The sequence below is a fragment of the Aulonocara stuartgranti genome (assembly GCF_965226115.1).
Source record: "Aulonocara stuartgranti genome assembly, chromosome: 14".
Classification (NCBI taxonomy): domain Eukaryota; kingdom Metazoa; phylum Chordata; class Actinopteri; order Cichliformes; family Cichlidae; genus Aulonocara; species Aulonocara stuartgranti.
Window position 1 is genome coordinate 22,586,897 of NC_138950.1, and position 18,263 is coordinate 22,605,159.

At 38.7% G+C, this 18,263-nt stretch overlaps 1 protein-coding gene across 1 annotated transcript; it reads right to left on the reverse strand.

Annotated features, from left to right (window-relative positions):
- Nucleotides 1-1,141: 1,141 nt before the first annotated feature.
- ctsc (cathepsin C) lies at nucleotides 1,142-11,419 on the reverse strand. The gene is made up of 8 exons (XM_082502016.1): nucleotides 11,056-11,419; nucleotides 10,564-10,709; nucleotides 9,598-9,752; nucleotides 7,996-8,151; nucleotides 6,860-6,978; nucleotides 3,637-3,768; nucleotides 2,804-3,036; nucleotides 1,142-2,284 (listed from the first exon to the last, which is right to left on the reverse strand). Exons 1-8 carry the CDS (start codon nucleotides 11,213-11,215, stop codon nucleotides 2,018-2,020), a joined length of 1,368 nt encoding a protein of 455 aa, XP_082358142.1. The 5' UTR covers nucleotides 11,216-11,419; the 3' UTR covers nucleotides 1,142-2,017.
- Nucleotides 11,420-18,263: the final 6,844 nt, after the last annotated feature.

Genomic DNA, 18,263 nt, shown 5'->3' on the forward strand with positions numbered 1-18,263 from the left:
TATTAGGTACACGTGTTCATAGGCTCCTTAACCTCCTAAGACCCAAACTCTTCCACGGCATTTATTTTTAATTTCTCTTTGATATTTGGGCATATTGGGGCCCGATGAATGTTAAAACAAAGTTTTACCAGATTTTTTTTAAAATTATTTATTTTTACCGTATTTTTGTTTCTAATAAAAATGAGAGACACATATGAGGATATTCGTTTAAAGTTTTGATAGAACCTTAGCAATATAATGTCCTCGTGAGTGGATATCAGGCCCTTGTAGAGCAAAATTGAGTATTTTGGTCTAAATAACCCAAAATGTGATGTTCACATATGTGGACGCCAGGTACTAGGAGGTTAACACAAATCAGCCAATTGCATGCAAGCAACTCATCACATTTAGGTTTGTAAAAGTGGTCAAGACGACCTGCTGAAGTTCAAGTTCGCCTTGAAGCAGATGTGCCACTGCAGCATATGTTCATACTGACTGCCACTCCTGTCACCTAAAAACAGGAAGAACTGAGGCTGTAATTATCACAGACTGACAAGCTGGACAACAGAAAGCTAGAAAATGTTACCTGGTCTGATGACTCATCTCTTCTGCTGCGACATTAAGATGGTAAGGACATAACTCTGTTCCCTACCAGCTGCGCATCATTTTAACACCAGTCTATCAGTGTACTGTTGCTGACCATGCCATTCCTTTATGACCTCAGCACATCAATCCTATGATGGCTGCATCCAGGAGGATAAAATGCACCTGAGTTCACTCTGCACAGATGGCCTCCACAGTCACCAGATCTACACCCAACAGAGCACCTTTGGGACGTGGTGGAACAAAACAAGGATGTGCAGCCGACAAATCTATAGTCACTGCGTGATCATGTTAATATAGACCAAGCATCTGTCAGCATCTTATTGAGTCTTTGCCATGAAGACTTAAGGCAGTGCCGAAGGGAAGAACCTGGTACTAGCCAGATGTACCTAATAAAGTGACCAGTGGAAGTATTTAAATTTTATATTATGCTTTTTCCAATTATTTTATTTCATTTATAGAAAATTGCATTACATTTTGTCACACACAGAAAAAAATAATTTCAAAACTTCCAAATTGAAATAGAAAGGGTATAGAGGAGGAGTAAGAGGCACTACAATCAATTTGCATCCCTTTATTAACTGATGCAGCAATAACAGCTCACTGGGAAACTCTTACAAATCATCCAACAGGAAAACGTGGCAGTTTTGGTTTCGATGTAGCAAGGACAAAAGAGGTTTCTACTCTGTTCAGTGCATTCCTGAGTCAAAGAACAAAACACACATCTGGATTTCCCTTTAAATGTGACAAGTAAAACTTTAGAACATACTGAGATAAGCAGTATGTCCTAATCCACAGTGGTAGGTACTTGATTTCAAGTACTTATTGGCAGTTAGAGCTTGAATATTCAAAAGGCAGCTAATCAGTCACTGCTTAAATCAGCAAACATAAAAAAGTGGTGGTGTTGGGGAGTGGCATCAAAAGAGCAGCATTACTGTTTCCCTTAAATTAAAAATCCATTTTCAGAGCTGTAAACATGTGTAATTCATACAAACATAAAATCCTTCATACCCAAATTCTAAATTTTTACATTTGGGAGCAAAAACTAAAAATCCCAGCAACGTATGAAATAATAGGGATAACCTACTGTATGCACCGTACTTCCTGATCTGAGAGCTGGCAGTTTATGAAAAGTATAAATGAACAATGTTAAGATTTCAGATTGATTTCCCTTTTAAACAAATTGCATATCCATTTGGAGGTTGCCATTACAGCGCAAATCCATAATTTTTCATTTAATTAATCTTGCTCTGCTCATTAGTGCCACCCTGTGACTCAATTCTTTTGTGAAAAGTTATACATTTAGCTTTAAATTGTCAATCTCCAATGCATATGTTGATAAAAACCATGGAACATTTGTGCTTTAAAATCTGTGACTCATAACCATTGGTTATGTCAATCATCATTGATTATGTCAATTCTGACGTTTCAGCTTCTACAGTTTAGGTATAGGGTTGGCTGCGACAGCGATGCTCTCGATGGCACACTCGTCATTTCCGCGGCGAATTCGGAAGTAGCCTTCCTCGCCCCAGCCGGTGCCCCAGCTGTTCTTGACAATCCAGTAATTCTGCCCAGTCTTGTGGCAGCGGCCGTACCCCACCAGCAACACGGCATGGTTGGTCAGCTCAAAGGGATTGAATGGGTCTGCAAGGCCAGTGTGGTGGTAGATGCCCTCCTTATAGTTCATGAAGTCAGGATAGACCTGTGAACAGAATGGGATCATTTTATTTTTAACTGGAAAGCAAATACACTCCGATATAAAGGATATAGAGTTCAAGGGGTTGCTGCTCTGCTCATCTCTCTGTCTGCTGGCTTACTTATATGTTTGGGATTAAGAAAATAATTTAAACCTGTGCTTAGAAAGATTTAGAAGACAGTTTATATTGATTATGGTGATTTGAAACAATGCAATTTAGAAAATTCATGAAAATCTGTAACATTATAAACCCTTAAGAGACGTTGCTGAATCGGGTTTTCAGTCAGTGTTTTATAGGTGAGGTGAGCCACCCTTCAAGGACAGCCTCGTCCAACGCCAAACAAAGTAATAAACTCAAGAAAATTAAAGATCTGTGAACAGCAAGTATGATCATTTGATTTTGATCTTCTCCCCCCCCCATTTCAAAAACACTGGTCTGTAGAATTCTTTTTATCTCTTAGTTTATGCTGAGGGTTGAATTTGCATTAACAGATCAAGCCTTAGATCAGGGAGAAGCTGTTGTACCTCGAAAGCTACTGCCATAGGTCCATTCTTGACCAGCTCCAACATCATGGCCGCCTCACTGCAGCCGCCGTAGAAGCCACCAACATAGTTGTATTCTGCTGCGTAAATGCGCCTACAGTTCTGAGGAACACCACACGGAGTGTTCTTTCCAACATACGGAAAGCATGACTCGTCCACAATGCCAAAATCCTGTGTGTACTTCCCAATCAGGTATGGGAACCCGCCATCACAGCCTTAAAAATAGGAGGAGAAAAACAAGGTTTGCTGAACATATTAAACCTGTCAAAAACCTTTCAAGGGCAAAACTTAATGTGATCCAAGATGGGGGGGCATTACTGAAAATGCATTAATATGACTTTATAAAGCCACCGATGATACTAAATGCAAAAAGATTCTTCAAAAAGGAGTTACAGCATTTGCAAAACCTGTACCCAGTTTACATTTGACCAGTCAAGTCTTTTTTCTGGACCTGTAGACCTCTTAACATGCTTGCTCATAGTCTGCACCCTAGAAATCCTTTTGTGATTTCATATACTTTACAGAACATCTTGATCCCACTTTGTACACGCTATTAAAATACTTCAGCAATATTAGTTCAGATTAGGGTTGAAGGCAACCCCCCCCCTCAAAGCAAACAAACAAACAAAAATTCAATACAAACATTTTTCATCGTTACAGTGTATTGAGATATTTGATATTTACATCGACTAAATATTCTTCACTGTTTTGTTAATTTTCTACTTGTAGCATAAATGTGCAATAGCCAATAACTGTTTTAATATTAATTGAACTGGGAGTCAAATAACAAACGCACAGATTTACTGTTAGTTTACCTTGAGAGTACTCGGAGCAAGAGACCACTTGTTGAGGGCTGAGGGTGGGCGCGTCGCTGTTGTTGGTGAGGATTCGAATACGAGCTTCCAGCATTCCCATTGTGGCAAAGGAGTAGCAGCTTCCGCATGATGCTGAAACAGAAAATCCAAAATTTCCATTAAGAAAACACTACTATGAAACACAGCAGCACTTCAATAAATCCCAACATTGCAAAACTTGTGATAGTTGTTGTTTTCTCGTTTGGTTTCCAAGCAAACTATGGCAACTTGTAAAGCTACAACGGGCCTAATTTTAATTCTTATACAAACGCTTTGTTCCTACGGTAGTGGAAAAACGTCTGCTGGTCTAGTTTGTGATGACAAACATTTGTATGACCAAGAGAGAAAAATTAAAGCTTTTTCACAGGACCTAATAAATCTGTACTTTGCTAAAATAACATGCACCTGCAATCCTCCAGTGCTGACACGCAAGGGAGGTGCAACATTAATAAAGAGTAGGGCTGAACGATTATGGAAAATAATCTAATTGCGATTTTTTGCCCCAATATTGCGATTGCGATGCGATATGCGATTATTTTTTAAGGTCTTTGTCTTCTGTATTATTAAACAAAGACAAGCAATACATCATATAGTATGGCCAATACTATATTACATTAATTTTAAACTGTTCTTTCCTGGAAGACAGACCTCTGTTATGATGACATGAGGTGATGCATGAATTGATGACTGACATTTTTATTTAACTTCTTCAATCACAACAGTATATTTGAACATACACAATAGTTTATTTTTAGCTTACAAACATCTGAGCATAAAGTGCTGACAAGGAACCCTGGTGTAAACATTAAAATGAAAGTCAGTACAATGTGCAGATTGCAGAAATATACATAAAAAAAAAATCAGTGGCTTTACCACACTCAGTTTTTCGACATCTGTGAACTACTAGACAGTCATTCAATTAAAAAATAATATTAAATAAATAAAACTAATAAATAAAAAATACACACATCTTACTGATCTCTGCAGTCAGTAACATTACACATAAAGTGCAAACATAATAGCAATTGTATAAACACACACACAAACACGCCTTTAAAATTTAAAAGGCGTGAAATTGGACGGTCTAGTTCTGATTAGCGTCACCGCTGTCTCGGTGGAGTTTAATAAACTCGGCCGTCTGCTTCTTGCTATCTAAAATATAACCAGACACTGGTGTAAATTCTCGACTGTCTCATACTTCTGTTTAATAAGTTTTCTGTTTGACGTTTAGTCAGCTGTGTGAAAACCAAGGAGGAACCCACCCGGGGGATTAATAAAGTTTTATTTTATCTAATCTAATAACTTTAATCTCAGCCAAACTGATTTACTCACAAACAAACAAAACACTGAAAAAAGCCCAACAATAACATTTTTAGGTTGTCTAAGTGACTTATATATTACGTTTAACCCGAGCAGAGAAACTCCGCGGTGATCTGAAAATGATGTGCCGGGAGTTGTGCCGTTCTCGGCCGCATCAGTAACCCTCGAGCTCCCGGCTAGCTGTCGAGCTGGTGGGTAGCAGACGCCTCTGAAAACGTCGAAGCACTTTTGCAAATATGCGATATCTTGATAAACCGAGCAGATATTTGATGTTTACACAACTACTTTCTCGCCTGAAAATATGTTAAAAGTTTATTTTGTGACCCAGAAAGATTAGTATGAGTAATTTTAAAACTTAGTAGCGGCCGCCATTGTTGGAAACTGGAGTTTGGCTGGGCCGCGCTATGAATTCTGGGATATGGTAGTAATTTGGACAGCATTCGGCGCGTCGCTGTGACGTAATCGGTCTACAAATGCGGCCTCAGGAGGATGCAGCCCATGAATTTGGACATGTCCAGAGTATAATCGCAGCCTTTGCGGTTAGAAAATTGCACTTGATCATGTCGCGATATTATCGCAAATGCGATATATCGTTCAGCCCTAATAAAGAGTCATAAACGCTCTAACATTAGGAACACTAATCATGTGGGGTGGCTGCAGCTCGGGTGGCAGAGCAGGTCGACCACTAACCAAAAGGTCAGTTGTTCGATTGGGCAAGATACTAACCCCATGTTTGCCTACTGGTGGTGGTCAGAGGGCCTGGTGGCACCAGTGTCCAGCAGCCTCGCCTCTGTCAGTGGCTAAAATGTAGCTTGCTATCACCAGTGTGTGAATGTGTGTGAGAATGGGTGAATGACTGAATGTAGTATACAAATGCAGGCCATTTACCATGTTCCTCTACAACACCATTAACTATACCCACAGATGGAAGACTGCTAACATTTATATGCAATTTTTCAACCAACTAATGTCTACTTCTGGTAAATTCCCAGTGATAAATCAGGCACCTTATAAAATACTGACTTTGTATAATAAATTTTAAAAATACCGTCAGCGGCCGGAGGAAGCACTCAGCCTCCAGCTAGATGCACCCATTGTATACATTTTTGTATGAATCCATTGTCACCTTGTACTAAAGTTATCGCATTCGCAAGATTTTCAGAAAACTTGACCTCTGACCTTCACCTTGAGGTCGAGGTCACTGAGATTCAAACTCATCTGAGATATTTAGTAGATACACCCATGTTATAAATTTGAAAGTCCTATGTCTTTTAGTTCTTGAGTTCTCACATTCACAAACTTGGGTGTCCACGTCACCTGCCCGCCCATCGGGGTGACGACAATACACTAAAACACTGCATTTCAAAGTAATGGGGGCTCTGATTGAGTGTATGGGCACTTTCCTTGCATTGCACCCTCTGCCAGACCACCCACACCAATTTACTTTCAAGCCTGCCAATTTTTGTGAACTGAAATGGAACCTTAAGAATCCACCTGACTTATAACACTGAAGCAGAAAAAGCTCTGCAACTCTGCACAGTGGCTGAGTGCGCTTTGACTGAAACACTTCAACCCTCTCCAGCTCCTTAAACCCCATCCTACAGAGGCCCTCTCAGACACTTAAAGTACTAAGCATGCATAATCTCTCCACTCACACACTAGGCTGTGCAGAAACACGGGAGGAAAGCAGAAAGGACACCCTGGCTTGCAAAGAGGGAAGCAGGGTAGCTGGTGAGCAGTTGTTCAGTGCCTGACTTAGTGACAGCTGCTCAAAAGGAAAGGTATGGCTTTGTCTGAATCTGACCCTTTAACTTTTCTATATCGTATTGAGTGAACTTTGTATTAAATGTATTATATTGCATACCTTGGTTTCTCACAGGGCTAACAAAGTTAACCCTGTCAACATTTCTCCAGTCCCATTGCTCAGGTAGAGCTGATGCCATCTTAGCTACGTCAGCTTTCACAGGTGCAGGGCGAGCGCGCCTAAAATGTAAAAGGGGTAATTTTACTTAACACATTTGCACTGAAAAGCAGTCCTATACAAAACCATAACTATGGAAATGTAATGTGTGTAAATCCACATTAAGTAAGATGGATCTGTTAGTCCAAGTGATATTTGTACCACAATTTGCTGAAATCCACTTAGAGGAGGAGACAGTCCAAAATAAAGAGGAAAGATTAGAACTAAACTGCTAAAATAACTCTTAACTTGCTACTAGACCAAAAAAAAAAAAAAAAAAGGACAAAAAAAAAAAAAAAGTGTGAGGAAATATACTACTGATGAATTCAATTCGTCATTGTGGCAGGACATCCTCCCTCTGTGGTAGAGAATTATATACTATTTATGACGGTTCTTGTAAAGTTTGCCTGCAGGAGAAAAGTCTTTACTGACTTATTAAATCATGACAATAAATTCAGCTGGTGTGTTGGAGTCCAAACGACTGCAGGGGTGGAAACTCCCAGGATGGGTTGCTGAATGCTATGGAGGACTGCCACAATGACACACTGAACAGCCTTAGTTTAGTAGTGCCGACCTTTCAAGATAAGGGTGCGGGGACTGTCCACACGTAAATCCAGTTGAGTGTTCTTCTATAGCACCAAATCAAAACAGGAGTGACTTCAAGGAGCTTTATATTTTACATGTTAAAACCCCCGAAATACCAGAGAGAAGACTCCAACAATCAAACAACACCCTTTGACCGAGCACTTGGTGATAGTGGGGAGCAAAAACTCCCTTTTACAGGAAGGGAATTTTTGCTCTGCCACGACTGGTTGGGAGTGATGGGAGGAAGACGGGACAAAAGACAAGCAGTCATGGCTTAACTAGACACAAAACACAAATGTGTACTAACCTTTTTTTCCCCCCCCCTTTGAAAACACCTCCCAAACAAATCAACAGACTAGCTCCTAATATCGCAAACATATTACCTATATGTACATCTTTTGTCTCCTATGTCCGGACCCCGGAGTACACAACGGGAAGTGCAAGTAAATACTCACACAGGGATACGAGAGGCAGGCCCGCCTGCTCTGTATTGCAGCTCCTGTAAAGTGTACATTTCGTGCTCTGGGTAGGGAGCAGCCTTCCAGGATTTCTGAACAGAGTTGATCACATCAATAAAGTCCATGCTGTGTTTGTAGAGCTTCTGTGGCAGTCTGGAGAAATAACAAAAGTACATTACAATTAATTAGGTACAAATATAAAAGATTTCAAGGGTATTCCTCAGCCCCAAACAGAGAGAGAAACTGACTAAAACAGATCTGAGTAAAATCACAATATGATAGGAAGTTGGTTAAAATGTACAGATTTTATTTATTTATTTTAAATGCTCGCATCTGGTAATTAATGCTGAAAAATATCTAATTTTACTGAAGCAGAAGCAGTATAGTGAAGCGGGAGACCAGACAGCTGTTACAGTCACTGTTCCCCTTTTTCTGACCGCCTCAACACTAAATTGTTAAATAAGGAGGCAATTGACAAAAAGGAAGGGAAACTAGTTTATGCAACGTTGCGCATGTTTGTGTCCATGTTCTGTGGAATTCAACCACATTTTATAAATAGAAGTTTACAATGTTGATCTGATGTTTTTTTTTTATTTATTTTAATACTGTATGGGATGTTGTTGCTCAATAACATTTCAACAAAATATGCATCTTTACTAATTCATAACCTGAATCAATTTGTTTTTTTCAATGATGCAGTCAATCAGTGTGGTCTTTTTATGCCACTTCAGCCAAGTTGCTTAACTGTAAGTTGCAAAATAAAGACTTGTTGTGTTGGTGGGTTACACAACTCTCAAAAAAAGAAAAAACAAAAAAACAAAAAACCCCAGCACTTCCACATACTAGAGCAAGGCAGTGATAAGTGTGGGAAACGATCGATTAAGTTTCAAATCACTCACTTCACAATAGAAGAACCTGTTACCCTCAGATAACTACTACTAAGTAAAAAGACATGATCATAAGGATCCTGGCTGTGAGGGAAAAAAAGGCAATAATTTCCTAATGATTTTTCCACTATGTTATATTTGAAAATATTACAATAGTAAAATTGTAGTTTTAAATAATACCTGCTTATTTGCACTAAACTGAATTGAATTTCCAATGGGTGATAAATATTAAATGTAGGTCGGTTAATTTTCACCCTTCAGGGTAAAAAATTTTCAAAATTATTGGTGTCTGCACAGTTGTGCAGGGTTTTCAGGAAAGAAGTTGCATGTTTATATCTTGTTTAGGTTTGGACTTCTTTGGTTGACAGAGTTTTCAGTGACAAACTCTTTTTACTAACAGCAGCTTTAGGGAGTGATTTTACAACGCAGAGTGGAGTCCATTTTCAATGCCGGGTCAAAATAGCTGTACTGGTTTTTAAATCATGTCTCTGCCATACAAAGGTTACTTACAACTCTGAGAATGGTTTGTTGTTACTCACCAAAGATGATGACATATCCAATTTATTAGCAATTTCACTCTTAAAACTTTGAACCATTTGCACACCAATTTTTCTTTCAGCCTCTCAGACAACTTCTTTTTATACCCAATCATCTTAAAGATCTTGTGACAGAAAAAACAACAACAACAAAAAAGGTTTGTATAGTTATGTACCTGCTGCCGAAGACTGGTTTGTATTCTGTTCGGGGTGGTACTGGATTTACCCTCTTTCCAACAAAGCATGCCCAGTTACGCCCCAGGACATCATGGACCCACCCTGGTAGGGTCTGGTCACAGTAGCTGGTCACCTTAGGACCTTCTTGACTGTACTGAAAATTTGAAGAGACACGCAGATTAAAGCTGGACATCGTGTGAACAATTCAGTCAAATCATTTTATTCCAATATAAAAGAACCTTTTTAAAAGCAACTGAATTAAAATCAGATAATTAAATATGAGTTATACTAGTTTAACTAAGTATTCAGGTAACCGTTGATGTTAAAGTTTGAAAATACAGTACAAGAGTGTTAAATTAAATTACCGGTAGATTGTTTAATTTCACTGAATAAAAATCAAGAACCAGATAATGGTCATTAGCGAAGTGGACCACACTTGTGGCTATGACACGTCTCTGAGCTCACTGTCATGCGACCGATAAGGCAGGCAGGCAGGCAGGCAGGCAGGCAGGCAGGCGCACACACACACACACACACACACACACACACACACACACACACACACACACACACACACACACACACACACACACACACACACACACACACACACACACACACACGATTCTGAAGTCTGAACCTGCTGCTGCTTTTAAATAACACGAAATTCAAAGATTAAATGAGATAAAGAAAGAGGAAATTGAGACAGAGTGAACTCTTAGATATTTAGAAAAAGGTTAACCGAAGATTGAAATTCATTTACAGCTCAAGTTCTAATTGCTTTAAATGATGAGTCAAACTTTGACATATCAAGTCTTTTATCACTCTGGCTTCAGAAAAGAACAGCACGACTTCAATAATGGTTGGAAAACTCAGCAAGCTGGGAGATTGCATGTGCATCTCTAACATGGCATGACATTTAAGACATCACTCAAATCCACAAATTAGTCGCAGCCATCTTTTACCTTGAAGAAGGCGAACCATTTGTACCCATTAATGACCACTTCAAAGCCTTGATTGTAGATGATGGTGAAGAAGCCGGTGTGCCCCAGCTCATCTGTGGCCACAGACAGTTTCTGCAGAGTCACAGTCACAGTGCTCTCACCTACAGCTGTAGAGGAACGGCACACAATGAAAGGCAGCAAAAATCCCCTGAACAAAGTCGACCTTTAGATTGACTTCATCAACTCTTTACAACAAAGTTAAGGCAAATTTTTGTTGGAACATTTTTACTACTTTCTTTAAAGCATGTTTTACTTGTGCAATACTGCAAGTTTTAAAAATACAATTTAACCAAAGTACAACTTCCTTGAACTTAACACATGTCTTATCATAAGACTGTCACATGATTTCCAAAAAGCTAACCATTTTATTTCCTCCTCATGTGACCCCCATATTGTGTGACCGTTTGTTTGGTTTTTTTTAGATATGGTGTGCTTTTTTTGTTTGTTTTTTACCTTCAGCGGAACAGTTCACCGTCTTGTCGTGCCCTCCTTTGGACACCTGGAACACCCATGTTCCCACCAGGTCTTCGTAGGTGCAGTTTGCTGGTGTGTCACTCCAGCATCTCTCAACACAAAGCAGGAACAAACACACGAGCACTCCACTCAACCTCATCTTCAAACACAGCTAGCTTTCCGGGCCACAAAAATAAAACCTACGCAGTTAGAGCTCTTAAAAAGATAAAAGTTTACCCTGACTAACTGCAAACTGTCCCACTTCGACTTGTCTGCGAACCAGTCCCCAAACAGCTACCTATCCACACTGAAACTTCTGCACAGACGCAGATTTATAACTTGTCGTGTCAAGATAGCTCTCTGCTATCAGCACAATACGCATGCGCATATTTAGCTAGCACTACAGCCAATCGGCTAAAGTTAAACAAACATGTTAGTTTGTTCTTATTTTTAGATCAATGCTAACATATGACACATTCCAGAAACATAAGCTCGTCTTCTATCAATGTGACCAACACGCATGCAAGATGTAATTACGCTGTGAGTAGCTTATCGAGACTTTAATACAGCGTAATTAGTCTAACAAACAAGGAACTGATGGCATGTGAATCTCTTGCGCTCAACTGATCTTTGCTTCATAGTCTACTTCTTTAGTTTCGATTTCCTTGTCATATGACCTAGCTAAGAGCATGCGCAGTGGACATTGGAAAGACTAGCGGGGAAAACCACGTGAGTACACAGTTATTTTTGTTGCTAAAAATTGTGCTTTCATAACATTGCTACTTGAATATTAGAAATATGCTAAAAAGATAAGTAATAAAATAAAAGCATGGTAAAAATATTTAAACTACTTAAATCTTTAACACTGACAAGAAATAATATCACAGTTTTAGGACGCGTTCTGTGTTAGAACCTGATTTGTGTTTTGTTTATTGCATTTGTTTTTTTAATTAGGCAGAAAAAACAGTAGTTGATGCATCTTTCTGGTGATTTAATCATAAACATTACTGATTAACCCTTCACCTCCCCCAAAAAGAGTTGTTTAAAAAAGAAATATTTATTGTAATGGAACACAAAAAATGGTCTTTTCTGCCATATAATATAACTCATCTGTGACCCTTTGCTTTTGATGATATAAAAGGAAGAGGTACATGCTTTTATTGCTGATTATCTGGCATAAACACAAAGTCCAAACTCTTTGAATTCATGTGAGCACACATAAACAAAAAGACAGAGACTCTAAAATGCACAAGGAGCATGAAACCAAAAATACAGAGAAGGCATAGCTTTGGATATACAGCACCGAACAAAGGGATTGACAGGACTGTTTATACACACTGGTGGAGGGACTGAACAAACAGCTAAACAAGACACAGTTGACACAATAAACAACAAGTGAACATAGTAAGGGAATCAAAGCTAGACCAACGGGAAGTAAATCTGAAAGAAGATACAACTGAAAACAAACTCACAAAGTAAAACATTAAATAAGCAGAGGAGACCAATCTTAACCTAAACACAAACACCTGTCAACAAATACAAGAAAGAAAGTTTATAAAAAAATATAATAACTCTGAAAGCTACAGCGAGATCCAATCTGTGAATCCCAGAAAGTGAGGAACTCAAAGAACTAAATAAAGGCCTAGCAAAACATAAAATGAGCAGAAAGCACTGATAAAACTAGTTATTATCTGTTATCTCAGAAGTGCTGTTAGAGAATGAGTTAACCACATTGTGATTCTGAAAAAAGTGCCTTCCATTAAAAATGCAGATTGGGTACATTTTATAGGATTGTCAAGTCTGCTCAACGCATTTACATTTTATGGCTGCACATACTCGCAGTAAAGTTGGTAAGGTTTAAAAACATCTAATGACAGTTTGATCTCTGAGGTGATCCTAATAAAAAATGCATTGCTCCAGAAAGTCACCCTTTTTTGGTTAATTTATGTCATAAAATCATGTTTATCTTTTATTTTTGCCTTAATTTGAGTCGGTTTTTTTTTAGTTCTTGTTTGCCTGTTGTGTGTTTCAAACAGTCCCTCAGGGGGGTTTTCACTTGTCTCCAGAGAGGTCAGAGAGTCAGCTCGCCTATTTATATGTTTGTGTGTGGGTGTCACTGTACACTGATAGGCCTGTAGTTAAAGGGGTTAAAATTGCTTATTTTAGCTAGCAGGCACTTAAGGGAAGTGCTGGAGGCTTTGATCACCATAGTAACCGTGACATAAACTGATTCATCTCCTTGACAGACCATAATAAGCACTCATCTGAAGAAAGGACTGAAGAGGTATTAGTCATGCACTCTCATTAGTGCCATTGCACTGTGTTTGTGTGTGAGTGTGTTTGTGCGTGTTACTGAGGGCTCATGTGTACGCTATCACATTTATGGGCCCATGTGCGATGGTGCATACCAGTGTGTTTGTGTGCATGTGCGCCTATGCAATAACGCAAATGGAGGAGCAGGAAGAAGAGAGACGGAGGGATGATGTTTCGAATGTTAACAGCCTGATCCCACTGAGCTGCCTCTGAGAGTGACTCATTGAAAGTCGTGTTTCAATCTTGATATTGTTCTCGCTTCCCCTGGCAGGAAATTAAAACTCAAGTGACTTAGAATTCTGCTTTATTGGCACCCACAAATTTGTTCTCTGCTCGCTTGGTTTCCTCGCTCTCTCGATCATGTTTTTTCTTCTTTTGCCATGCCTTCACGGTCTCTGTATGTTGCTCTCACGCTCTCGTCCCCTGGCTGCTGCTCTACATGCTTCGTGCTTGTGTGTGTTCATTTAAAAAAAAAAATTCCAGTGTATTTCCTGATTTTCTTTTTGACTACAGAATATCATAAAAAATAGAGTTAATAAACAATAATTTAGTTTATTTGAAATCTGCCTCACATGCAAGTGTGTGTGTATTAACAGGTATGCAGTATGCGTGAGCCTATGCATGCGTCGAGCTGAACCTTTCATCACATTCCCTGCACCGTTTCTCACAGACCTACTTTTTTTTTTTAATTTACTGTAAAAGTTGATACTAAATTTATGCAAATATACACTCTGAAATGTAATGTTTGCTCCAGTTCTCAGTTGAGAATGGTTAAGTCATTTCTGAAGCTGTTAAGTACCTTGACATCTAAATAGAGTTTCCCTAATTTATATATTAACATGTTGTTTGAACGCTATTAGGCTACTAATGTTGCTTGTGTTACCGCTGTTTTAGTTCCACTTGATGGGAGCTTGATGATAATTTGATCAGCTAAGAGGGTTTTACTATTTATATTGTGTCTAATAGCGTCTAGCAGAAGCTTAGAGCTGCTTTTGTGCGTTGATACCGAGTCACAAAAAGGATGCAAGAAAAGCATTTCATTAACTTGGAGGTGTGGGTGGAGCCTCTCCCATCACTGAGTGGGATTAGCTTTTTAGGCCTGGTGGTGTTAATGTTAAGTTCTTTGCATTTAGATTGCAAGTCCTGTGGAGTGGCTTGACAATCAGTTACCACACCTACACACAAAAGCAGGTTACCACCTTCCTAGTGCATATGTCCATGCCCACACATGCATACGCTTAGCAAATGTCTGTATGTACAAGCACACACAGGAACACGCTATCATGACACCCTGCCCATATAGATTTCATGTGGGGACCACATGAAATCATGAAGCTGAAACCACAAAATGTCACTACTTCTTCTGCTTTTGGCTTATTGCTTTTAGGGGTTCCAACAGCAGATCATCTGCCTCTATCTCACACTATCACTAGCGTCCTCCTCAGTCACGCCACCCATCTGCATGTCCTCCTACACCACATCCATGAAGCTTCTTAGAGATGTTCCGCTTTTCCTCCTGCCTGTCTGTCTGTCAGCAGTCTAGTGTTGACAGTTTTTTGTGACAGTATCTGAGTTTGACTGTCACTGTTAACTCTCAAGATCAAAGTTGGCCTTGAAAATTTTTTCAAGAGCTGTACAACATGGTTTTTATTTTTCAATATGACATCAAAATAAAGTTTCACAAAATCACACACGGCATGAATGGATCTTAAAATCTCAAGTTTTTTTTTACAACTTAAGAAGCCAAAGCTTTCAGCTAATTCTGCTCCAATCATATGGGTAAAAACTCAGTTGTATATAGTATTTGTATTTGTACTCTATTTTTATCTTATTGTATATTTATTTTATTTTATTCTACTGTATATAGTATTTTATTTTATTCTATTCTGTACAGTTGTGTACTGTATTTATTCTTATTGTATTCTAATTTTTGCCTCATAACTTTTGCACTGTCCACTTCCTGCTGTGACAAAACAAATTTCCCACGTGTGGGACTAATAAAGGTTATCTTATCTTATCTTATCTTATCTTATCTTAAGATAATAAAATACACAGTTTTGGTATATAATGCTTCAAGGTCGTAGGTCAAAGGTCATGGTCGCATGAATTATGGAAAAGCTTTAGTTTGTTTTCATTGGGGACATAAACACTTTCTTTGTTTCTTTGAGTTTTTAAAACATGATTTTTTTTTCAATAAAATATTATGCGGCACTCAAAGATTAATACACTACACTAGATTTCCACATTACAAAGGTTTACTTCAGTTTCAGTGTAGCTTTGTTTCTTGTTTCTAATGTTATCCTTGTCTCTCCAAATCAAATATACTAAGAACACTGATTACAGTCAATTTAGGTTTTGCTGCTTTACTAAAATTTATTTATTTATTTTGCTTTTAATGTCATGCCCAAACTAATGCACTTACTGTACTCCAAGTTTCCATCCATTCGCTTCCGCTTTCCTTTTCAGGGTCACGGGGGGCGCTGGAGCCTATCCCAGCTGTCATAGGGCGATAGGCGGGGTACACCCTGGACAGGTCGCCAGTCTGTCGCAGGGACAGACAACCATTCGCACTCACATTCACACCTAGTAGCAATTTTAGATTATCCAATTCACCTATCCCCACAAGCTGCATGTCTTTGGACGGTGGGAGGAAGCCGGAGTACCCGGAGAGAACCCACGCAAACACGGGGAGAACATGCAAACTCCACACAGAAAGACCCTGGCCTGATGGTGGAATTGAACTCAGGACCTTCTTGCTGTGCGGCAACAGTGCTAACCACCGTGCCACCGTGCTGCCCTACTCCAAGTTTATTAACACTATATTATTAATAATGGTGTCGTGTAGTGGTTTACACATTCCCCTAACTCGTGAAAGATCCCCTGGTCGAGACCTGGAGGAGACACAAATCCCATCGGGAACCCCCACAGCCATCCACTGTGGAGACTCCCTGTGAATAGGAGAGCAGCTAAAATATAGTAATATAGAAAATAATACAGGCTCTCATGGGCATGACAGCATCCTGTTTTTGCATCTGTATGTCTACTATAATTTCAAATTTCATTTTTTATTACTTATTCTTTTATTTACTTATTACTTGTAATTATTGTAAACACATATAAGAGCATCTCAAGCAGCTTATAGAAGGAAATGTTCATGATAGTTTTTTAAAAGCATCTTTGACTGAGCGGAGCACACAAATGTGTTTGCTGTCATACTACGCACATGCCTCAGCCTAAACTGCCTCCATTGTAAAACAAGCCATAATCTATTTTTTTGGCCATTTTCATTTGCCCATTTTTTTGTATTTTGGCCGTTGTATTTGTATTATTATTATTGCTTTTTCATCCCATCCATTTACACAAATAGCAAGCCATTTGCAGCAATTTGGAAATTTCATTTTGGAGACAGACAATTTCCACGCTAAGAGGCCAAGAGAGAAGGAAAGAAAAGGAGAGTGAAGAAGAGTGACAGAAGGAAATACAGAGGACAAAACTGGGCAGATCTGGAGGAGATTTTGAGAAAGAATGAAAGATGGCAGGGTAATTTCATTGCCTTGACCTGCATGCCTTCGGTTAAATGAATAAAATGTTTTTGGAGGCTGATTCATAGCTGCACTGTGTCACTTAGCCATCCTGGCTGCTATGTGACACTGAAGGATATGGAAGGGGAAGCAAATATCACAGAAGCTGTCAAGGTGCTGTCTAGCAGGTTCCACTGTTTGGGTTCAAAATGAATGCCAGTCTCACAAACTGTTCAGGCACATTAATGCAGACTGGTAAAAACTCTGGTTGTCCAACTCAGATGTGCACTATAACAAATAATTTCTCTACTTAAGCTAAGACGGATCCTTACTTCTTCTGTTTTATTGTTATGATATTTATTATTTACCTAATACTTTGACTGCAGTGCAATGAGCAGACAGAATGATAGTCATTTTACAAGTTGGGATGCAATGATCCAATACCGGTGCTCTATTTTCCCCAGATTTAAAAACTACAACCTCACCGAGAGGAACTCATTAGGGACGTTTATGTAAGACTGCATTAGACTTGGGACTGCTGCTGCCTAAAAACTAAGTTGGCAGCCAAGCGTGAGTAAATAATCAGTGACTAAACAACAAAACAAAGACCTTTATTTAATGTTTGTTGACTATGTCACGACTGATATTTGATGTGCTTAACAAAGTCAGAATACCTACTGATATTGCATCATTCTGCTTTTAATCATAATAATATTAATATGTTTCTATTTGTCATAGATTTGCTCCATAATAGTTGCTGGATGCTGAGATTCAGTTTTAGTGCACCTTTCATATTAAAGAAGATTAAACCTGAGGTTATTGCTGTCCTTTTATCCATTTGATCAGATCATTCATTTATTTCATTCATTACTTTTTATTTCATTACTTTGCACATTCACAACAAATCCTGTAAAATCGATGAAACTGCTGTGAGTATTGTAAGTCTATAAACGATATGATTAAACATCCATTTGTGTCCACGTCAACACCTACGGCCAATTTAGAATCTTAAATTAGCCCAGCATGCATGTCTTTGGACTGCGGGAGGAAGCCAAAGCACCTGGAAACAACATGCACACTCATAACATACAGGCACCATGCCGGTGCAAACCTTCTAGACACAAAAAACTATTTGTTGGTATATTACTTTATATTCAAAAACAGGCCTGCTGACTTTTCACTATTTATCTTGCAGTGACCCCTTTAATTAAAATTAATTATTTCACTTAATGCACAACTATTTTTTTTCATATTATATGTACAAACTGTAAATCCAAAATAATATATGTAAAAAAATGTCAAGATACAAGGAAGTCAGTCATATTTTTTAATAACAATTTCAATATTGATTCAAAGGTACTTTGTAGTACACTT

Bases quoted from the DNA above. Each gene is read 5' to 3' on its own strand.
- ctsc (XM_082502016.1), bottom strand. From the start codon at position 11,215: ATGAGGTTGAGTGGAGTGCTCGTGTGTTTGTTCCTGCTTTGTGTTGAG. The intron at 6,979-7,995 runs GTGAGTATTTAC...TTTACATTTTAG, and splicing joins CCTGCCTCTCGTATCCCTGT to GCGCGCTCGCCCTGCACCTG. The intron at 3,769-6,859 runs GTATGCAATATA...TTTCTGTTTCAG, and splicing joins TAGCCCTGTGAGAAACCAAG to CATCATGCGGAAGCTGCTAC.